This window comes from Anastrepha ludens, chromosome 6, assembly GCF_028408465.1.
Source record: "Anastrepha ludens isolate Willacy chromosome 6, idAnaLude1.1, whole genome shotgun sequence".
In the NCBI taxonomy this organism is placed as follows: domain Eukaryota; kingdom Metazoa; phylum Arthropoda; class Insecta; order Diptera; family Tephritidae; genus Anastrepha; species Anastrepha ludens.
In genome coordinates, this window is record NC_071502.1 from 11252623 (window position 1) to 11277213 (window position 24591).

The window sequence follows — 24591 nt, forward strand, 5'->3', positions numbered from 1 at the left end:
TGCGTAGGTTGCCACCGCGAATTATTTTTACGCTTTTTTGCACCATTTTTAAATTGTTCAACGGAGCAAATGCGCTTCATTAAATATTTTTTTCGCTGACGTTAATTCGTTGCGTGGTTGAAAATAAAGCGTTTTTTACAACACTCGTACATTCGTGCAAGGCTATTTTTGTTTTCTTTTTTATGGTCATCGTAATATTCGATTTAATTTACAAAACTTCAAAACAATTTCAAATGTTGGCATGAAGCCTGATGTCTATTTTTAAATAATGAAATTCCTGCTAATGGCAGTTGCTATAATAACTTACTTTTTGCGAAACTATTTAATTTTTACACCCAACGAATGAGAGTGGAAGAACTTTGGCCACGTATGCGTTATTAATGGGAAGAAAGAGTTTCATGTGCACGTCTATTCAGTCAAATTACTATACTGAACTGCTCAATATTCACTGTGCTTAGGAAATTGAAAACTTAGTTTGACATCTACCAAGGTAAGGTCAGGTTACGGTGAGGAAACTCAACACCCACCCAGTAACAACTAAGTGGAGCGAATTATTCTCAAGCGCCCTGTCCTCTATTAAGCTAGGCATTTACGGAGAAGCCCCGTGCCAAGGTATTAATGTCCAGTCAGAAGGAAACGACCCTCACAACTTGGCGTGGATTTCTCCAAGTTATAATTTTTCCCATAGTTGCTTTTAAGTCAAATATGCCAACTAAAGGGTTGTTAAGTTTTAAGGGCCGGTATTGATTTTGCATAAAATGCAATTTTTTTAAGAAATTATTATCAGTTCTCTTTATTATGATAATATTGGTATGATTCAATTTTGCATGGAATAATATATTGGCCAAATGGTCGCCGCGGCCTCGGCGGCACACCTCCATCCGATGGTCCAAATTTTCGATTCGCTCCTTTCCTCAAATCGTCCAAATGTGCGTACAATCGGAAAATTTGTGCAAAAGTTTCAGCGAACCGGGTCTGTAGGAGATGTGAAAACACCAGTGCATGCTCGTACAGCTCGTACTGCAGAAAATATTGCTGCTGTTCGCGATAGTGTGGTTGAAGAGTCGTCCACCTCAACTCGTCGTCGTGCCCAACAATTGCCCCTCTCATGCTCGTCGTTGATGAAAATTACGCATAAAGACTTGCATTTACACACTTACAAGGTGCAATTGACTCAAGAACTAAAGCCTCTCGACCATTTCAAGCATCGTCAATGGTCAGAATGGTGGCAGGAAATGGAAACAGTGAATGACCAATTTTCGAAAAAAATCATCTTCAGTGATGAGGCACATTTTCACCTCAGTGGATTCGTCACAAAGCAGAATTGTCGCATTTGGACGAATGATAATCCAAGAGTGATTGCCGAAAAACCAATGCATGCACAAAGAGTGACTGTTTGGTGTGGTTAATGGGCCGACGGCATCATTGGGTCGTATTTTTTCCAAAATGAGGCCGGTCAGGCAGTTACTTGGAATAGTGTTCGCTATCGTGAAATGATAACGAAATTTGTATGACCCGAATTGGAAGATATGGATGTAGACGATATGTGGTTTCAACAGGACGGTGCCACTTGTCACACAGCTAACGAAACAATGGCTCTTTGGCACGAAAAATTTGATGTCCGAATAATCTCACGTCGCGGCGATGTCAATTTGCCGCCAAGATCATGTGATTTGACACCGTTGGACTTCTTTCTTTGGGGTTATTTGAAAGAAAAGGTGTACATCGATAATCCAGCAACAATTCAAGAGTTAAAGGATGAGATAACATCCTCATTAACGGCATAGAACCTCAATTATGCCTCAGCGTCATCGAAAATTTGGACCATCGAATGGAGGTGTGCCGCCGAGGCCGTGGCGGCCATTTGGCCGATATTTTGTTCCATACGTAATGAGCCATACAAATATTATCATAATAAAGAAAACTGACAATAGTTTCTTAAAAAAATTGTATTTCATTCAAAATTAATACTGGCTCTTGAAACTTAACCACCCTACATGAGATGAAATAATCAAAGCGATTAAGGCACTTTTCTTGGCTATACTTTCGAAAAAATCGATTTTATTTTCTCATTTTATGGCAGTTTATACTTTCAAAAATATATTTGCAAATTTTTATATTGAAATTTTTTGTAGTTTAGACGTTACAGTCCTTTAAAACGAGGCCGGTTTGGAGTACGACGCCCAGGTATAAGCGCCTCAACCCTGTTTTTCTCGAAACTATGTTTTCCGAGTTGGCGTTGGTAATTTCTCGAAAAGTGCTGAACCGATTGATTTGAAATTTTAATATGTTATTGAGTGGACATTTTTATGATCAATTTTTTTATTTTTTTTAAAAGCAAGATCGTGAAAAAATCCTTTTTTTTTTGTTTTTCTAATAAACAGATAAAATATCTAGACACTTTTTTTTTGGAAATTTGTCAATCTGCTACCCACTATAGCGATATATCTTCTGATGAATAATCGACCGAATTTTGTTTTTTCTTCAGACGTAACTGAGCAGCTCCATGAGTTACGCCAGTGGCAAGTGTTATGTCAGGGGAAGCAACTTTTGTCATTGAAAAAAAAAACTTTTTTTTTTGTGAATAAAGATTTGATCTTATGAATAAAAACGATTTTCAATTGATACCGATTGTTTTTCATCAATTTTAAACGCCTTCAATTTTCACGTCACAAGACCAGAAAGGCGCCTTAAATGTTTCAGAAATAAAAATGGGGAGCAAAAATGTTTTTATCAAGCATTTGAAAATATTTTGTTTTTAATTTTGCAAAAATCTTTCTTTAATCTTTAATCTTCTAAAATCTTCTCAATTTAAAACCTCCGTTTTTTGTGGTCATTCGTAAATTTTCCTACTAAATTGCCCGCAAAGCTACAAAACTGTTGATATGCATCGTTGTTGAATTTGAACAATGTCGAACCTCATCCCTCTGAAACATTCGACACAAAATTTTAAATTTTGGGAGATTTAAGGCACAAGTTTAGGCAGGGCAAGTTTTTCTTTTATTTTGACGTAGCTGCCCATTCGAGCGTAAATAATTCAGGATTGTTTCATCTTACTTCAACTTAACTCAGGCCTATTTATATTTACTTACAAAGCTGACAAGTCACCCTGACCCATTTAAATATTTGCATAGATATAAGTTAATATTTTGTGTACTAAAGTTTGAGCTATGCATCGTCATGAATTAGAAATTATTTTTGAGTACGGAAATGTGGGCTATGCGTTGTTATAAGTTATTACGCAGCGGAGAAATAAACAAAACTAGAAACACATACATAGACTTAAAATTGTATACTTTGAATAGAGGAGAGAATACTAGCGCAGGCCAACATGTGTGAACATAAAATAAGTGCAATATACGAAAAGCTATAAAGTTTATTTGCTATTAAAAACTGCCTTTAAAACTTTATAAAATTTTAGGTGTCGCCTTAATTGCTCAAACTTTGATTACTAAGCGCTTTAGTCATGGCAAAAATATGTTTCACACCTACGATATGCCAACAAATTCGCAAATTCCAGCATATCTCTCTCACTCAACGTGGCGTATGAGCAACCTGCATTTGCGAACGTTTTTCATGCATTTATCATACGCCACGGTGTGCTCGCTGACACGGACGAGAAGCGCTCCCAAACATAGCCGGAAAGTAGACCTGATTGTATGTAAAATAAAAGAAGTCGATTCTTGCCACACGAAGTTGGACATGGAAAAACTGGTAGCATTTACAAATGTAACGCAGTCGACTTGCAAGAAAAAACAGAAAATAAGCAAGAATCGAAGTTTGAAATTCTTTACAGTTGACTGAATTCTTGGTGGTATATATGGCCTGTGGCGTAAAAACAACTCCTATATGCACACATGAGATTTCGAAATTCATCTCACATAGGACCTTATCGAGACAACAACGCACTGTAGTCATCTGTTGCGTCGGAGCTTCAGGCCCGACATTAGATGTTCTGATTAATCTACCACCACTTGATGTTTTCATCCAAGGGGGGCCTTGAATTGCCATTGAGAACTGTCGCAGTTACTCCTATCACTAAGTAGAGGGGACTGTAGGAGGCTGGTTGGACTGATGACGGACCACTTTCTATGGGTAAAGCACATGGAAAAGGTAGGCATCTCAGACAGTGTACTCTGCTCAGCTTGTGAAGATGAGGATGAGACAGCGAACTACTTCCTATGCGCCTGCCCCGCCTTCACTCGAATCAGGTTTGAGGTCTTTGGCACTGATGTGTTAAGACGCGACCAGCTTGGCTCCTTTGCGATCGGGTAGATTTAAAGAAAATCAGAAGGGAATCCGAGTGCAGTACAATAAACTTAATTGTATCTGAGTGCTATACTTGCTAGTCTGTCCCGACAAAAAAAAACAAAACAAAAGAAGTGCATTCGGATGCTCCTTAGGATTCTAAGAAAAAGTGGATTTATTATTATTTTTTCTTTTTTTTTAATAATAATTTAAAAATGCAATATTTCTTATAGACTATGAGAAACAGATTAATGCCAAACAATTCAATTAAAAAAATTCAACATTTTACTTATTTTGTTTTAATTTAGACAACATTTTTTTCATCCTTGTTTACTCCTCTTGGGAGCATGGGGTCTCGACGAGACGATTCCATCGGTCACGGTTGTTGTTTTCACACCGTCCACCATCCCATGAGATGTCGGCATCTGCTACTTTACGCAGCATCGACCTCTTCCAAGTGTTTCTGGTCGAGCGCGACCTCTGATCCCCAGAGGGTTCCAGTCCACTGCCTTTCTCGTGATGCTATCCGGTGGTTTTCTCAATGTGTGACCTATACATCGCCATTTTCACGTTTGATTTGCCTAACGATGGGTTGATTGGGATGTAGACAACATAACATTTCTTCAAGCTTACGAAGAAATAATTTTAGAGAAAACAAAGAAACTATTAGAGCATAGTTTTGAAGTAAATTTCGAGTCCCACAAATTTTAAAATATATAGTACAGTGGTCTGTGACAAGAAAACGGGCACACTTAATGCCACTGGAAAGGATTCAGCGACTCGCTGCTCTATGCATAACAGGAGCGATGAAAATTACTCCAACGGCGACGCTGGAAGTGATACTCAGCATGCCACCTATTGATCTTTTGGCGAAAAACCTGGCAGCGAAATCCGCGAGCACGTTAGTGGTAGCTGGAGTATTCACCTGTAGAACCTTCGATCATAGCTCAATAGGAAAGTGGAGTTCAAGTTGCACAGACTAGATGACTCCGTACTTCAATTGGGAGAGAAGGTTTCGCACTGCAATTGAAGAGGAGGGATGGCACAAAGGCATGAAGCCTGGCCTTAGAACTATTCACATCTACGCAGACGGCTCTAAAACCTTAGACGGAGTGGGAGCGGGCATTTACTGCTCGAAACTAGAAATTAGACAGCCTATCAAGCTGCCAGATCACAGCAGTATTTTCCAAGCGAAAGTTTTTGCTGTGGGGAAGGCCGCGGAGTCAGCCTACACTAGAACAAGAAAGAACTGAACAATTAATATATACGTGGATAGTCAAGCAACAATAAGGGCAATAAGCTCATATTGTATTAAATCCAAAAATGTTCAACGAAGCAGGCAGGCCATAGAAGGGCTAGCCGCAAAGGCTGCATATCCATTGGGTGCCTGGTCACAAAGACATTATGGGGAACGAAATAGTAGATGAGATAGCAAAAAGTGCTGTTGACTACCATTTGAACAAGAGAATGTCATACCAAAACCGCTAAATACAATATACAACGAAATGGATGACTACATGAAAAGGCAAGTGGAAGCTAGGTGGACTAATTTAACCACATGCAAAAAAGCAAAAGTAATGTGTAGAACTAACGACAAAAAACAGACTCAATTCGTAATTACGCTTACGCGAAAGACTGCAGAACTACTAAATTCGGTTGGCAACTACGTAATTGCCGATTTTTTGTTAGAAAATCAAGACAATTTTTTCATGGAACTAAATAACTTTATTCTGTAATGTATTACCCATTTTGATCAATGACCTTTTGCCACCTTTCAGACAGTATCACAATCCCACGTTCATAAAACTTCTGGTTTTTATTAGCAAACAACTGAATCAGGTACGATTTGACATCATCATCGTTATTGAAATGTTTACCATTCCAGGAGTTTTTTAAAGATGGAGACAAAAAGTAATCAGATGGTGCAAGGTCAGGACTATCTGGTGGATATGGCAAAACATCCCCACCAAGCTCCAATAATTTTTGTCGAGTGGTCAAAGATGTGTGTGGCCATGTATTGTCTTGATGGAATGCAATACTTTTCGATTTGTCAATTCAGGTCACTTTTCTTCAACTGCATTGTTTAATTTCGTTACTTGTTCAATGTAGACATCAGATTTGATCGTTCGGTTGGGTGGTAAGAGTTCAAAGTAGACAATTCTTTTGTAGTCCCACCAAACTGATGACAAAACTTTCTTTTGATGATCATCAGCTCTTGATGTTGCTTGAGTTGGTTCACCTGGCCTGCTCCACGATTTGTCCGCTTGATATTGTTTCAAACAACCCATTTTTCATTTCCAGTTATCAGTCGTGTTAAAAATGGATCATTTTCATTACGTTTCTTTAGCAAATTGTAGCTGCTAATGCGTTGCGTTAAATGCGTTTCTTTCAGTTCGTGAGGAACCCATGTATCGAACGTAGCCAAGTTGTTTTAAGTGATTTTCAAAGCATGTATGTGACTCATGAAGCTTCTCTGCAATCTCACGTGTTGTATGTGACTATCCGAATCTATTATTGTGACGAAAATGTTGCTTTTGATTTTCCATTTTTCAACGAACGCCAAACGAAAACTACGCAACCGATTAAAAAACTTTTTTTACTGATTGACAACTGAATTGCCATCTATGGAATAACGAAATGTGTTTTGCAATTGTACTACGTCTGCAAACGTAAAAATTCAACCGAATCCATCTATGAGTGAAATCCGCAATTACTTAGTTGCCAGCCCAAAATATTTAACACGGTCCCAACAACTCTGCTAACACTACGGACCCTTGTGGTCTTTGTGCGATCTATTCAGACCAGCCAAATATACCTAACCTAACCTTTTGATTTATTTTGATATAATATACCAAGCAATAATAATCTAATGGCTTGCGGGGGTTTTCGTAAAAGTTTTCTTGTTAAAAAAATAATTTAAAAAACCTGAAATCTTTGAAAAAAATAAAAATGTAAAATGTAAAAATGTAATCCCATTTTATGTGAATTTTGCGATTTGAAATTGAAACGTATTTTCTATTTATCGAAATTCATTCTTTTTTTTGAGTTGTGTACTAGCTCCGAATTTTCTGAATGCAAAAGCATCAGTGATTTCTCCTATGGATTTGCCAAGCAAGTATCACCAAAAGCTTGTAGAGCAAATAGCCAGCCATAAAACTACGTTAGTGTCCTATGATTAGATTTTCCTGCTGGGTATTTTTTAAATTATAAATTCATGCATGTCGTTGTACATTTGCTCAGTCGCCGGCTTAGGCGCTTTAATTCTTTTTGGCGTGCTCGCCGCGATCTCTGAACTCTTCGCATTGAATGAACTCTTGCCGAACTGTCGTTTACTGACTTCTATTTTATAATTTCCTATGTACAATCCGACGCACAAGTATGCGTAAATATATATGTATTACTATATTATGTCATGCAAATTAGTGTTAATCACTTATGCAAAGATACAAAAAACTTTCGTGCGAATATTATTTTTAATAGATCGCGGTGAGGCATTTAAAATAAGGTTGAAAATAATTCAAGTGACTGCTTATACTCGTTAAATTGAGTAGAAGTTGCCAGTGCGGAACTACTTTTATATGAGTACTTTTTTAGTAGCAAATTTAGAGAAGAGTAGGATAAAGACTAATTTGACTTAATTTCATTTTCACCAGCTGGTTACAATACAGAGCTCTATTGAAAAAGTAATTCCGATTTTTACATGCAGTAGTGTGCAAAGAATATGCCACCGGGGTAGGTTAGGTTAGGTTTTTTTGTTTTTTTCCTTGGTCTCTATGCGCTAAGTGCGTTTCGAGTAGTTTATTATTTCAATTAGTTTGTGTTTTAGTGCAAGTATTTTCATACATATGGCCAGTATGACATTTAGACAGATTACAAATATTTTTCCATTACATATTTTATAGTTAACAAAACCAACTGAAATAAATGCCTGCGATTGGATACAAGCAGTTAGATAGTTATTCCAGTATATTACTATTACGATTAAGACATGAGGCAAGAAGGTTTGAAGTATTGAAGTTTATTAAATTGTTAATCACTTTTTGATAAAATTTTTAAATGATGTTATCAAACTAGGTTACTTTAAAATTGGTTTAATATTAAATGCTGGAATATCATATTGTGCACAGAATGTTTCGTGTCTCTGTCGTGCACTGTGAAAGCGTGGGCAGCCGTGCAAAAGATGATGCATACTTTGCACAGTCAGTTGGTCACACGGGCACCAGTCTTCGTCAAAGATTTTGAATCGCTTTAAGTATGCCTTATTGAAACCATGGCCAGTAAAGAGCTATATCAATTCGAATGATATCCCAAAGAGTTGTCGGTATAGTTGAGTATATTAAACAATTGGGAAGAAAGTATTTGTAATGGAACCAGTGGTGTCGTCGGCATACTCCTGCTGCCATGACTCGAATATTTTAAGACGTATTTGCCGTATAGCATAGACAAAAGGAAATGCAGTGTATATTAGATCGACCCCTTGATCTGCAGCTTCTTTTGCCTGCTCAACTGCGCACTCGTTTCATTCAACTCCGATGTGTGATTTGACCCAGTAAAAGTAAATTGTGTGTCTCTGGTTAGGTTAGGTTAGCCTGGTTGGCAATAAGCCACGCATAGACATTTTGCTCCCTGGCGATACCAGACGGAGACCGATCTCTATGAATACTGAAAGTAGACATCATGTAGGATGTCAGCGGTTTTGGCGAATCTAAGGAGAGCTGAGAGATCCGCTTTTGAGATGTCCCACCAGACTCTCTAACAATGGGGCTCCCAGGCATTTTAAACGCGTTTTTAATACTGCCGGACACAGAAGGTATTCTAAAGCTTCCTCTACATCCTCTCTTCATTTCCTGTATTTGTCCGTGTTAGCAATCCCTATCTTGTATGTATGTGCAGCCCCTAGCTTATGGCAACTAAGTAATTACAGATTTCACTCATAGATGGCTTCGGTTGAATTTTTAGGTTTGTAGACGTAGTACAAATGTAAAACACATTTTGTTATTCGATAGTTGGCAATTCAGTTGTCAATCAGTAAAAAATTTCTTTTGATCGGTTGCGTAGTTTTCATTTTGCATTCGTTGAAAAATTGGAAATCAAAAGGAACATTTTCGTCATATTCTTCTTTTTTATTTCTGCAAAGGGAAACCACATCGCAAGCTCATAAAAACTTATGTGTTGTTTATGCGGTCGAAGTTTAATACACACAAATCATTTTTCCGTTGAGTACAGACTATTATAGCACAGTGTAACATACATTTGGGAGGCTCCACTTAAGTAAAGCTAAAATATCTTTAACCAAAAAAAAAGGTCAAAATCTGAGCATTGTGTAACTATGTAGCTAAAAAATATGAAAAGTATAATTATAAATAACGCAATGCACAAAGCAGACTTATTTGCCCTTGCGTAAATCACCAAGAAAGAGAAATTCCAGATAATTTCATTTAGTTTTTCCTGCAGGGTCATGTGTGTTTGCATGTTTATCGCACATACCCACACGTATGTCCGTATGTATGCCTCATTTAACTTTTTTTTCTCAAACATTTCATTGTGGGCTCACTTATGTTTGCTGTTGTTGCATTTCATGTGAAAGATCCGCTCTGTAAAAAGTCAACAATAGCAGCGGCAAAAGCAAAGTCCAAACTTTGAGCCGCACTCGCAATTAGTCAACGCGCAGCTCTGGCAACTTCATGCCGTTTGTTGATTGAAAGGCTTCTCACTTCGCCGGCTTCGTTGACCAATGTTTACTTTTATTACCGCGCTGTGGGATTTTTCTTGGTTTCCACTTACTTCTTTTTAATTTGTGCTATTAGTTGTGGCTGTTCATTTTTTTGTCGTGCTCGTATTACAATTTCAAGCCGAGGTGAAATTTTCAACTAAAAGCGTTTTTAAGTTAAGTCAATTTTTGAGTTTGTGTGCGCGCAGTCATTCCACGTAGCGGATTCTCTCCAAATTCAGTGGAATGTTTTGATTTCGCTTTGCGAATTGAATTGTAGTGCATGTATTGTATTTATTGGCACAGTGATTAATTTGGCGAAAATGTGTAGTGAGGCGAGATGGAAGCAGGAAAAGGTGAGTTAAGTTGATGGACTGCCAAATAGTGCAAGGGGCATAAGTGATGACGAAAATATGCATTTGTGTCTGTGCGAATGTATTTGAGTGCAATTAAGTAGTTATGTTTTTGGCTATGAGACTAAAGGGTACGTGCGAATTTATATACAGATGCACTGCCAATGTGAGCACAGACGTACGTATACCCACACCTAGAAATTTAATCATCATAAAGTTTTATTCGTTTACCCATTGCCGCGCAGCTTTTTTATAATTAAATTTTAACAAGTGAAGAAGTGTCTAAATATGGTGTGTAGAAATTATACAAACATCAAGAAATATTATACGAGGGTTGCTACTTATATTTCTGACGATCTTACACAAGTACGGATTATGAACGACCTTCACGGAATTCATCGGTGAGCGGCCAGCGACCACGAAAAAATTCATTGCGCCAGTTCTTGTTGTTGTTGTTTTTGTTGTAGCAGTTACTTTGCCCAGTTAGGGTAAATCACCGACCGTCTTGGTCTAGATCATCTAAAGGTTGGGTCTAGATCGAGAGGGGTGTTAGATGAGTAGGTTTTAACGGGCATGTGAAAAGATGCTTAGTGTCGTGCGGAGTGTCTTCACAAGCCGGATATATGTTTGGTATGTCGGATTCAATTCTGGATAAGTAGGAGTTTAACCTGCTACAATATCTAGATCGTAATGGTGCCAAGGTTACACGGGTCTCTCGGGGAGCTGGAGCCCTTCATCCGCTGTAGATGGTGGTTGCACTCCGATGACGGCATTCGGTGGTCGGGATCTTAAGAAGGCGGTAACAACGGTCTCCCGATGAATGTCGTTTATTGTCTGTCTAAACACTGTCTGGTCCAGTAAATGTCTGTTAGTTTTGTCCTGGATCTCGTCGGCGTAATTGAGGAGGTGTCTCTTGACGTGCCTGGGAGGCGGCTCTGGCTCAAGCAGGTGTCTGCAAGGGTGAAACCTGCGCTAGCACCCAAGCAGAAACTGTTTGCTGAGTAATTCATAGTGCTCCTTTACCGGGAGCATTTGTACCTCGTTGTGAAAATGTTGAAGAAAGGATCAGAAAGTAATCCGTCGCTGACCTAATAGCAATGTTTTGGCAAGTCTGGAGCTTTATCCACTGCGTGTCACTATCTCCAGGCGACCAGACAGGCGCAGCATAGTTTAGAACCGGCCAGCCAATTGCCTTAAATGTCGATAGCAACAGTTCTTTGCCTTTGCCCCAAAGTGCTGCCGGCAAGCGATTTGAGGACCTTGTTACGATTTTGGTCTTTAGTGGCAATTGCGGTTGTGTGCCACACAAATGAAGTTGGTTGCGAAATGAAGTTGGTTGCGGTCTTTAAGAAAAACGTATCACGAAATTCGTTATGTTTTTTTTTTTGTGGAAATAATCAATCAAATCAGTCGACAATTCAAAGGGTGCGGAAAAATTTCCAGAAACTGGTTCTGTCATGGATAGAAAGATGACTGTCAAACTGGACGTTCTGTTGAGAATGTTGCTGATGTAGTGCAAAATGTGGCTGAACAACTTTAACCCCTTGCCGTGCTTTAACTCGTGATGAAAATTTTGGTCCAGAAATGAATATGACGAGCCAGGCTAGTGAATAGATCGTCGAGCCAAACGTAAATATCACGAGGAGAGGTCGTGTACAGATAGTCTGATCAAACATAAACATCACTAGCCTTGATCGTGATTGAATGTTAGTTCCTATCTGTACGCCACCAGAGTTAGTCACGAGTCTCATAAATGCTATTGCAAAGTAGTTTTGTTGTTCTAATATATTTACCACGTGTTGACGCATAACATTTGGGCCCGAGCTTCGTCGATCTAAATGGCACGGCTAGGGGTTAAACAACGATACCGCGACGTTCTCCAGAATTAGGCATTCATGAATCGACTGTTTGACGGATTTAGACGCGCTCATGGTCGATATTTCAATGATGTCATTTAGCTTTTTAGTTCCTGAAGAATAAAATGATCACGAGCTTCAGATTGCTAGCTCATATTGCCCTGCACAAGCAAAATCACCCAAAGTCGATGGAAATATCTTTCATTATTATTGTCTTTAACTCTCTCGTCTTTCTATTTTATTTATTTATTTATATTTTTTTGTTGTTGTCATAGTCATACTATTTGCCTAATTTAGTCCAAAACAAATATTTGTAAATTCACAAATTCCCTTTATTCTGCGAATATTTCATTAATAGCTAAGCAAACACCAGACGAGTAAATTCACAGCCGAATAGTTGTTTAGGTGCAAATAAATAAAGTAAACTCAATTAAGTTGATTATGAGGATGAATTAGCAAATCAAGATCTTGTCTTTCTTTCTGTTCTTTCAATTATTTATATAACCAAATCTGCTTAACTTCAAACAGCACATCGATTCATTAGCTAGAACCTGGTTTTTGACAAGAGCAGATTGGCTGAATGCTCAGCAGATGCATACGCAGACCAGTCCTGCTACACGTCAATCATTGCCCACTCTGGAAGCAAACGCTTCTAAAATAGAGTTGGAGCTCAATTTAACTGGATTTATACTTTTGTTTGTTTATACAAATATTATAATCGCAATTGTCTTCATTATTTTTCAAAATACTGCGCGTCAACATCGACACACTTTTGTTTGCGTTTGAAATAACTTTCAATGCAGCTTTCCCATTGATTGCATGAAACGATTCCTCAGTCATCGTATGCCGCTAACCTTAGATTATATCTTTGACCTACAACAATAAAAAGAAATCATTGGGTGCATAGGCTGGACTATACAGGCAGATGACCCACCGATTTGATATTTCGAATTCACAAAACTTCACCTACCTAAGGCTATGTATCAGAGTTTGTAATTTCGAGATCGAGGTTTCGTCCGATTAGGCTCTTTTTTTTTGTCGGGACAGACTAGCAAGTACAGCACTCAGATCCACTTAAATCTATTGTACTGTACTCGGATTCCCTTTTTAATTTTCTTTAATTTTCCGACCTCCGAAGAAATCTGTCCATTCAGCTTAATGACAGGAGGATCTGCGGCAGTCGGTCGGACTTGACAGGTAACATAAGTTTTGTCCATCTGCAGCCTCTGTCAACCTGACCACCTCGCTTATTGATTGAAGTAACCCGTTTGCTAACCGTGGCTTTGATGGCTGCAGAAGGAAGTGGCAGAACGGGGTCCGGCCTCAGAGCCCATCCTAGTTAAAGAGTCGCTCGCAATACGCACGTGTCCCGGGATATCATCAGGCTATTATGTCTACCGACATAGTTCAGCCTGGATTTACAGGACTCGACTACCCTTGAAGTGGTTGAAGGGCTATCTAAGCCCATGAGCTCAGCTTTGCTGTAGCGGCAGACACATAAAGATTTGCCTCTCCATCTGTTTTCCACAGCAAAGTTCATCCCTTCTTGAATAGCATACACCTCCGCTTGAAACATAGATGCATTCCATGTAGATCCCAGAGCCGAAGCCGTGCTTGGTCCTGAAGCCATCCGCAAAAATGCGAAAACAGTGTTTTCCGGGCTCATTTTCTCAGTTTGCCCCAACTAAGCCTCTGACAGCACCACTCTGTATCTCTTGTCAAGCACGACTCTGGATGGCATGGTGTCAAGGGGCATGGCGAGGATCGTTGGATCGAAAATATTGGAGTTATAAACGTATTCAAAATAGTTGTTGCACAAATAAATTTCTTTACTGCCTTAATAACAATTTTTGTTCTACAAACTGAGAAAGGCTAGATTTTAAAACTCATTCACAAATGTAAATATTACTTATATTTTTAGGAAAGTCCGTTCAAAATTTATTGAAGAAAAAGATATTATTTATTTACTTACTTCTATTTATTTTTTTTTTCTTATTTATTTGCATATGTAGCGAATTAAAATTTTAATTTTAATTTCATTTAAAATTAAAACTTCATTTAAAATTAAAACTAAAATTAAAACAGAATTAAAATTAAAATTGAAATTAAAATTAAAATGATTTAGTACCCATAAATTCAGAATTTTAACTTCAAAATGGAACATGAACAAGATTCTAAATCCGATAGAACCGAATATATTAACTTTTGAAAGTAAGATCACAAAATTTTCAAAATATCAAACCAATCCATTTTCCAAAATATAAAAAAAATAGTCGAAGGTATCTCTTCTTTTCGATATAAAGCCTGTAAGTACATTTTTCTGTTGATTTTGTTTACTTTGCTCGGTTGGCTCGGTTGGAGGAACTCATTTGAATGCAATTACGCTCCATATTTAATGAGATGGTTTACTTTTTCCACAAGAACAACAATGCGTCAGTGCTAAATGTTACTTCAATGGGCATTATTAACCTCTCGCTCAAATTCTGCCACCACTATGTAGAAAACGATTAACGATAACATTTACTGTTTCTCATGCAGAGTTGCAATTTTTGCTGCCAACTTTGGAAAACATTACTTTAGCGTTCCCAAGCTTAATAAAAGATAAACAAAGTGAGGCAATGTCGTCAACACTGGCTTTGCGCTATAAATAATAAGCGAAATTGCTTCAATTTCTACATAAGTATATGTATGTATATACACATATATAAGTAATAATACAAATTCAATAACAAAATATTTCTCTCTTCTTCGAGTATAAACGCAACAGAAGCACTGGTTCAACTACCACCTTAGAATCGATCGCTCTCTCTCTGCTTTCTCTTATGTATTACCCGCACCATACTTTGTATCAGAAGTATGAGTACTCGCTGCAAATATGTACATTTCTGAGAGCACTTGCACAACACTCAATATAGCTACCAACAAGCATACTTATACGTGTATCAGAGTGTAGAGAATGCAAAGGTGACCACATACATGAGCCGCTACTTTGTTCTTGTACTCATATTCTACCATTCATGCCCATATACTCTGGTGCAAAATTTTATATGTAGATATGTAGGTAAAAACGTGCATTTCTATCGATAACACTGAGCATGATTTCTCTGTCGGCGAGCACACAGTTTGAGAATAATTACCACCGCATTCGGTTGATTAGTGATTTGATTTGCGCTGAGTGAACAGTGAAATTTAATAAATAAATACTTAGCAATCTAAAAATTGAGAATGAGTTTACTGTCATCGGCTACACACTAAGTAGTGTCAACAATTCATTTTTTATATTGCGATTTGTACTCTTTTTTTTCGTGTGCAGTTGTTATGATTAAATATAGCCAAAGTCTACCTATTGGCTAGTTGATATTTAGTGTTAATCGTTAATAATATTTACATAGTCGGCTCAGTTGTTTGTTATACGATGAGCAGTAAGGGTGAAATCAGACGCCGTGTGATGACACCTAATCCGAATACGCACACCACCGATCCGCTGCTGCAGCAACGCAGCGCAGACTTCCGAGTAAGTATTGCTGCTGCATTTTGTTAAGCGATTTTTGCGCGGAACTGCTTGAGTGATTGCACGCTTATAGAACAGAGGAAAAATAACGAAAATTTATTTAAAAATATATACATATAGAGATGTGCATATGTGTATGTAAGCGAAGTGAGTGGTCAAAGTGCAAAACAATAATTTCTTAATTAATTTGTGGCAATAAAAAAACACTTTATAGACCCCGATTTGCATAAAAAGGTGAAAAGTAAACAAATACGCTTCCCGCTGCTCAATCACAACACCCACCAGCCCATCATTTGCACCAGCAACTAATTGAACTGCTGGCAATGCTTTGTATTTAGATATTTTAAATATTTGTAGAAATCTAAATGGAATACTCAAACATGATGCTAAGGTGTGAATTAAAAAAAAAGAAAAATGTGTTAGTAATAATATACAAATATAAGGTCAAGAAATGTTTCGACTCTTTGGGAATATTCACCAAAGTGATTTGTTAGTGAATGAATAATCACATTCATGTATAAACATAGAAATTTCAGGTTGCCAATTTTACATGGATTATAAAATGAGCAGCAGTCTTAGCGAAGTTTAGCATTCGCAAGTATACGAGATGTTTTTAAAAAACATATCCAATCTTGAACTTATCTAACACTAAACTACCAGAGCGGTCTAATGACCGCTTTTGAGATTTTGATCAAAATTATTAAATTCCAGTTCTTGTATTTTTCTTGAACTTATGCACGACTTTTTCTATAATATATAGCTGTTTAATTTTTCAATATATATTTCTCTTCTTTCGTTTTTCCTGATAATAATATGTACTCTACCGTTGACTACCCTGTCTACGGTGAGGCTAGCGATCATTCAAATAAGACTACTTACTGCCTCTGTACTCGGCATTACAAGTAAAGGGTGGCTAAGCTTGAAGGGCCGGTGTTGATTTTGGATAAAGTACAATTTTTTCAGGAAATTATTGTCATTTTTCCTTATTATGATAATACTGGTCCGGCTCAATTACGTATGGAACAAAATATTGGCCAAATAGTCGCCGCGGCCTCGGCGGCACACCACCATCCGATAGTCCAAATTTTCGATGACGCTGTAGCATAATTGAGGTTCTATGCCGTTAATATGCCGAATGATCTCATCCTTTAGCTCTTGAGTTATTGCTGGCTTATCGACGTACACCTTCTCTTTCAAATAAACCCAAAGAAAGAAGTCCAGCGGTGTCAAATCACATAATCTTGGCGACCAATTGACATCGCCGAGACGTGAGATTATTCGGCCATGAAATCCGCGACTAATTTCGAGCTCGCCAACAACGCGCCCAGGACTCTAATTGCCACTTGGCTGTCAAAGTAAATGTTTACCTCCCTCACAGTAGTAGTTTGAGTAAAAAGGAGTAAGCAATCAATCCACTGTTGCTTTGATTGCAGCTACCTCCACTTGGAAAACACTACAGCGCTACGGTTTGAACTTAAAGGGGAGCTCCTCGCAGAATACTTCTCAACCAACTCTTCCGTCTAACTTCGAGACATCCGTAAACATGTCACCATACCCTGTCTCCAAAAGATGTCTCTCTAACCACTCCTTCCTTGAGGGAGTATGAATGGAAGAAGACCGCTCGGATCCAGTGCGGATGTGCATTGCTGAAAAAAAAGATTAGAAAATTTTAAGAAAATGTACGCCCTGTGAGGAAAAAGTTACAAATAGCAAAAAATTTCTTATTACCACTTGCCTTTTAAAATAAGAAAAATAAATAAGTAATTGGCGCGTACACCCTTTTTTGGGTGCTTGGCCGAGCTCCTCCTTCTATTTGTAGCGCGCATCTTGATGTTGTTCGACAAATGGAGCGACGCACAGTTTTAAGCCGACTCCGAACACCAGATATTTTTTATGGGGAGCTTCTTCATGGAAGAAATACACTCGGAAGTTTGCCATTATCTGGATAGGCGCTACTCCTATTAGAAAAAAACGTTTCCTATCACTTTGCTCTTTCATGCACGGACATTCGAACCTACGCACTCGCGAAGGGTATTCACGCACCAACCGATTCCACTAGAGAGGCCGCTGCATTTTAAAATGCTCCTCTAAAAACACGAATACAATTTTTTGTATGAATTTTTGCTCTCTTAGTCTGTAAATGGACTAATTTTCGTTGAAATATACAAACTGAACTGAAAGGATCTCTAAATTTTAAAATAGAGAATTTTTTTTTCCAAAATTGCAAAATTTGATTCAATATCCATGGTAGGTTGTATGCACTCCTTCACCTCGTTTCGAACTTAATATCCCATAAAATGGGTCTCACAAAGCAGCTGAAGCTTCTCGTCTGTAATGATCCCGATAAGGACATCCAGGGGGTAAGAGTTCATGAAGCTGATTCAAGTTTTCCACATTAATATATTTCCTGCAACTTTTATCTCTAACTCTACGTAACTGGTACTGCTGGAAGCAACTTTGGTGGTTCAGCAAAGTTAACCCGTTAAAAAACGTCATTACTGCTCTCTTTCAGGTTGGGGAATATGAAAAAGAGACAAGGGATGCTGTTAGAGCTGGTTTATGAACCTGTTGTTGTTGTTGTTGTTGCTGTAGCAGCATAAACATTCCCCATACATATGCGAGGAATGCTGCTGAAGTGCCAGTCCTTGGCCGGATATAAATCCGGATCGTTCCGGGTACGTAGAACCGACTGTCGTGCGACCAGTTATTATCGGCAAGTTCGGTCCAAACAACGAAAATGAATAGCCACCACCATTGTATGATGCCAGCATAGGTTTGTCCAAGGGCTGCCTATTCGGCTGGAACATATGAACTTAGGAACATGATTGAAACCTCGAATTTATAAAAAAAGTATTAACATTGCCAGCATTCGCTAAAAACTACTGCCATTAATCAGCTAATGGAATTTGAAAGAAAAATATTTCGAAACATATACGGACCTGTAAAATAGCAAGACGGCACCTATCGAATTAGATATAATCATGAGCTGGTACTATTAGCAAAAAACGAAACTGTGATAAGATGTAAAACAAATTTCAGAGGATACGATGGCTCGAACACGTGTTCAGAATGCCCAAGGCAGTTGAATTACGCCCTGTTAGAGGCCGAATAAGAGGACGTCCCAGAAAGAGATGACTCGAAGACGTGGATGTTGACCTTCAACAGCTAAAGGTGCGACGGTGGAAGGAAGTAGTCTTAGAGAGAGACAGATGGCGCAAAGCTTTAAATGAAGTAATGGTTTACCAAGATCTGTGATGCTAAGAAGAAGAAGGAGAAGAGGAAGCAATACTTTGCGTGTTCTTCTTTTTTGTTGTTGTTTTTTTATACACTTTTCATTTAAAAGTAAGCTGTTTTCTTTTCCTTCAGTTACGCTCACATTTTATATATTTTTTTATCAGTTTTTTCAATCAGTTCCAAAATAATTCCGTCAAACCTCGCCTTTAATTCTCACTCCCCTTAGAAACGATAAGTACAAAAACTACCCATATTTTCTTCAACCAAACATCAGAAGTATGCATCATAAATTACCTTCAAGCACTACAAGCTGCCTCCTCCCATATACCGCAAACGCTCATGAATCCGCCCACAGTCTTATCGTTATTTTTTCACTGATAACATCGATAAGCCATTAAGGACTAGACTTTTATTTTTAGTGCTCAAAAACATGTACATACCTACATTAGGGTGCCTTAGCAAAAGAAGTAGAGGAAGAAGAAAAATTTAATATTTAAGACTTTCTCTAAAATATTTTGGAAAAATATTCAGATTTACGTAAGTTGGACCAATTTGAAAGTATCAACAAAAATCAAATTTTTATAAATATAATTAAGTTTAAAAAAAATTGTTCAGGAAAATCATCTGAAATCATAAAAAAGTAATAACCTTAAAGGGTTTGCATAAAAATTGTTTTGAAAATTTTCCAATGGAATCAAAGGAACGGAGGTGTGCTGATGAACGATAGTTTTTCAAGAAATAAAAAGGGTGTGAATGATGCCTTGTTATCGCGCCAGTGAAGAAGAAGAAGAGTAATACCTTAGAAGTGTAAACTCGTTATTAGCTGAGTTATTCATGTTTTCTTTGAACCTTTCTTACAATAGAAGGCAAGAGAGAAATAAGACAACCAAAAGATACAAGTTGGGTTAAATTAGCAAAGTTATTTAATCACTCAATATATCTTCACTATATTCCAAGCCTGTGGAAAGTTGCAGAAATGATTATAAAGCCAAAACCGTGGAAAGATCTTATTTCCTCATCCCGATCAATCTGGTTCCTGCCTCAAAATGGCACACTGTTTGAAAGGTCCATCCTCAACTGATTCACATGAATTTGGCTTTCACTTTAAGCGCTCAGCCATCGACCAGATGCACAGAATCACAGCTGAAATAGAAAACTATTTTGAACAAAATAACCTGAAGATCTGTAAGGTCGCTGAAGAAATAAAAAAAGCAGAAGCCCACTCACTCAGGCTTCAAAGGCTTCATCCGAATTAAACCACTTCATCTGGCATGACGAATGTTAGGTCAAGGAAGCGAAAATGTCTATGGGAATGTATTCCAAAATTGTCTTTATGTTACCAAAATTACACTGCTCGTTAGTTTATTTACAACCAGTTGGAAAAAAACAACAATATAAGGCAAAAAAAGTCGTCAAAAACCTCAATACGTTGATCATTTTTTTAATATTGTTGCAAACCTTTTAAGCTAAGGTGATTTTTTAAAATTAATTTTAAAGTGAAACTTCTTAGGCGTCGATGGACTAGCGAGAATGGAGAGTAAAATTTCAAGGTCATGCAACGTTTTGGGCATTTTCGTTCCGCGAGAGAGAAAAAAGATATAACGTAGAGGAAAAGGAGAGAGAGAGAGCTATTCCTTATATACCTGTATATATACACTTAGGCTATTTTTCCTGAGTTTTTCCTTGTGGTTGCTAATTTCTGGGAGAAATAACACTGCCTACTTTTTGGCGCTTGTTTGTTGATGCAAACTTGTAGGAAATATATTTTTGGTGCCTACTTTTTGGCGTTATATTTCCTTGGTGCCTAATGTATGGGACGTTTTTTGGACCCAATTTTTTTGGCGTTTTTTTTGGTGCCTACTTGGTGCCTGGCTAGTGCTTGTGCGTACTATAAAGTGCTATCCATTCCGGCGACGGATTTATGGGTATTGCCTTGCGGTAGTTTGTGGCTGCGTTTGTGCGGGTAATAAACGCTCGGAGTAGTGCGCGTTGTTGCTACGATTTGTGTCCGGCCTTTACCTACACCGGTCGACCCTTCTCCGTTCTTTGTAAATTTTGTCTATTTGTATTCTCTGCAAATGTTGGGGATTTATTTAGATATATATTCTTTCTCTCTCTCTCATTCTCTCTCGGATCTCTCCCTCTTTCTTTATCTGGGGTGAAAGTTTCACTTTTGTTATGTGTACTCCGCTACATGCACTTTTTTTATTTTTTATTTATTTTTTTTTTTAATTAAATTAAAATTTTGACAAATTAATTTTATTTGTTAAAAACTCAGACTTCTTTTTATTTTACGCTTAAGCTCCTCTATAATTTCAGGTTTTTTTTTACTAATTTGATGTATTTATTTTTATTTTTTTAATTAATTACAATTTTTTCAAAATAATTTTATTTATGAAAAAACCCGATTTTTTTTAATTAAATTAAATTTTTACAAACTAGTTTTATTATTAAAAAAACATTTTTTTTTTTGTTTTACGCTTAAACTCTTCTATCATTTCAAGTGATTTTTTCTTAATATAGATAATTTTACAGTTTTTTTTTAATTAATTAAATTTTTTAGAAATTAATTTTATTTATTAAAAAATCCATTTTTTTATTTTTAGCTTAAACTCTTCTATAATTTCGGGTAATTTTTTCAAATTATTTTTTTTTTATTAAATTAATTTTATTTATATAAAAAACACAATTTTTGAAGGTACTTTCCCATCAATTCTGTTCACGTTAATCTTTGCACATAAAAAATTGAGAATTCCGATAGAAAAATAGTACGAATTTTGTATACAATGAATGATGCACCCTAATGTACATATATACATATGTGATTTCGGCTCTATAAGTATGCGCTCTGTTGCTCCCGTTTTTGCAATATAAACATCCATTCTGACAACAAATTCATTTGTAACTCTTTTGAATTTGCAGTTGCACGCTAGGAGATTTAATTGTCATGCAAGTTATGTGTGCAAATAAATATGTGTATCATTTTTTATGAATTACGCTGACAAATTTTATCAAGCGACTAACCTAAATTTGTGTGCGATATCAGCTGGTTGAATCATGGCAACACATGGAAATGATAAATCAAATACATGGATTATTATTTTTATTCAAATATCAGCACGAATGCTATTATTACACACCTTTTGTTCCAAGAATACCCGAACTTTTAGCTATATTTTGGAAAATTGTTTAATATGACAAGCCAGCTCACCAATGCCATACTGTGAAATACTCTCTAGTCAAAACAACCACTTCTGCACTACCTTGGTTTGCTTTGCAGCTGAAGTAATTCACTTTTTTAAATGCTAGCAATTGGATTTTTAACATGACTGTGTCATACGAAATGTCGAGTTAATGAACTACCAGTTGATGAACTAGTCCATTATGGTCAGAAAAAGACCTAGTCCAACTTGGTGCAAAAATCATAAGCGCGTTGACCGAGTTGACGAAATAAATAAAAATTATTACGAATTAAAATACTAGGCTGTTCAATAAGTTTTGCGGTTCGATAAGAGGGGCCTGCCGAAATTTTTTTTTTGTTTTGTTGGAGAGATGGGTTGCTAAACTTAAAAGTGGTCGTACACACCTTAACGTCCAAAACCAGCAACAGAGCAGAGCTCGTAGAAAAATACAGGATACCATATTGGATTTAAGGATTTAGTAGAAGCCCTAGGCATCTCATTGGGCAGTTTAAGCAATATCTTGGCTGAAGTATTGGGTTTCTGAAAGCTCTGTGCGCAACGGGTGTCGCATTCGTTAAGGCCGGCGGGCCAATTAAAAGGTCAAAAAAATCAATTTTTTTTTTCCTGAAATCAATAGCTTAGATATTCAAGAACATGAGACACAAATTTTCAGAGTTAAATTCCAAGTACTTGCAGAGCTACAGAGCCGAGCGTAGTGCGGCGTCGAGCAACCGTGCGCTTATTGTTGTAGTGTATTGTTTCTGTGTACGTCTCTTTGAAGCGCGTTTTCTCGGCTTTTCATTTCCACGATTTTACCTAATTTATGTACATGATTGCAAAAAAACTAAACGAGCTATCCATTTCATTCAAAATGCGTTATCTTCAGTATTGTTTTCTCTTCTATGTGAACTAAAAAAACATCCAAAAACTTTTTTTAAGCGACTTTTTTACCCAGTTGAAGAGTTTTTTTTTCCTTGAAACACCACTTTTTTTCTACCTTCCCCAAAATTTCGAATTTTACGTGTTTCTCCCAATTTTCTTAGTTCACATCGAAGATAATTACATCAAAATTAATAATCTTTTTTTTTTTTTGTTTTCAGATGAAAATTGCAAGTTGTATCTTGTACAGAAGTTGGATACTTCAGTGGCAAGGCGCTCTGGGAATCTATTGATAACTCGGCTTACAATATATTGTTGGAGATTGTACAAATTTTTTTTTTTAGTTCAAATATATATTAAACTATCCCCAAAACTTCATTTGGCTAATTGTTTTTTTTCTCATCCTACAACGCTTCGCGAAAACTACTGAATTTAGGACATCTAATTGGCCCGCCGGCCTTAAGAATGGAACAAAAACTCATTCGCATGCAACTTTCTTCACAACATTAGGGGGTCCCGGTGGTCTAGAGCTCGAAAATTGAGGGTATTTTCGGGAACTTTTTTTAACAATAAAAAAAGCAAAAAATGATATTTAAATTTTGTAAGCTTTTTATTTAACTTCTTTTACATACAAAAATGAAATTTAAATTTTTTTTAATTTTAATAATTTAAACACTGGCGCTGAAATTGACCGTTCCGCAAACTTGGACCTCGACGGTGTTGTTCATTTTGGCTCAGCTATTTATCTGAAATACAAAAACCAAAAATATATATTAATCAGTATGACAGTAGCTATGTCCCACTACTAGAATACAAAAAACAAATTTGCCAAAATGGCGCACTTTTGAATTTGACACTCTAAAAGTCGGGGTTTTTCAATTTTTTAATAAAGAGAACACGAAATAATTGAAATAATAATAAGATTCTGGTATGGGCGATAGCTATTGATGTTGTGAACAACATATTAAAATTTCAGACGAATCGGTTGAGGGTTTTTTTTTTTGGACAAAACCAGGCCGAAAAAAGTCGTTTGAGTTTAAAGTTTAGATACAGGAGCGCGCGGACCGCTCTCTACCTAGTTAATAGGCTGTAGCAGCTATAATATTGGGAATTTCCGCATAAAAATTTCACAGTATATTCTTAAGGGGGGAAACCGGTTTAGGAGGCCAAAATGTTTGGTCTTTTTCGAGAATTTTTTGAACAAAGAAGGAATAATCAGAAATTGTTTAAGTTTAGAGGATATTTTATTTATATTCTTAGGTACACTTTTAAATTTTTTTGAAGCTATTTCCGCGGGAGATAGTGGCGTTAGAGCGTGCTTGTTTCCTAAGAATATGGGCACGACTCCGATCCTTCGGTAAGCCTTTCCTACAGCAAATTAAGGAGATCGCAGACATCGAGATAAAGGATTTGCTGCTATACTTGGACCTCACTAAATGGATCTGACTTGGAAACAAAAAAAAAACAAAAAAACAACATCACCATCACACGAGATAGTGGTAGTAAAACGGTGCCCTTCACTAATTAGGAGCATTTCAGCTCAGAAATGTTCAACCACCTCAACAACAACAAACACAACAACAACAATACGAACCTAATTGTGGTAAAAAATATTGAA

General features: G+C 37.1%; 1 protein-coding gene across 2 annotated transcripts in view; it reads left to right on the forward strand.

Annotated features, from left to right (window-relative positions):
* The first annotated feature begins 9927 nt into the window (after nucleotides 1-9927).
* The window catches only part of LOC128867338 (endoplasmic reticulum metallopeptidase 1), a 31110-nt gene continuing 16446 nt past the window's right edge, over nucleotides 9928-24591 (forward strand). Inside the window, exon 1 of one of the 2 annotated variants that reach the window (XM_054108472.1) lies at nucleotides 9928-10314. In XM_054108472.1, the coding sequence (XP_053964447.1) occupies nucleotides 10282-10314 (33 nt within the window). In that variant the 5' untranslated portion in view covers nucleotides 9928-10281. Of the gene's footprint in view, nucleotides 10315-15290; nucleotides 15682-24591 lie in introns of those variants that run through there. The other variant, XM_054108471.1, reaches the window with a different exon arrangement.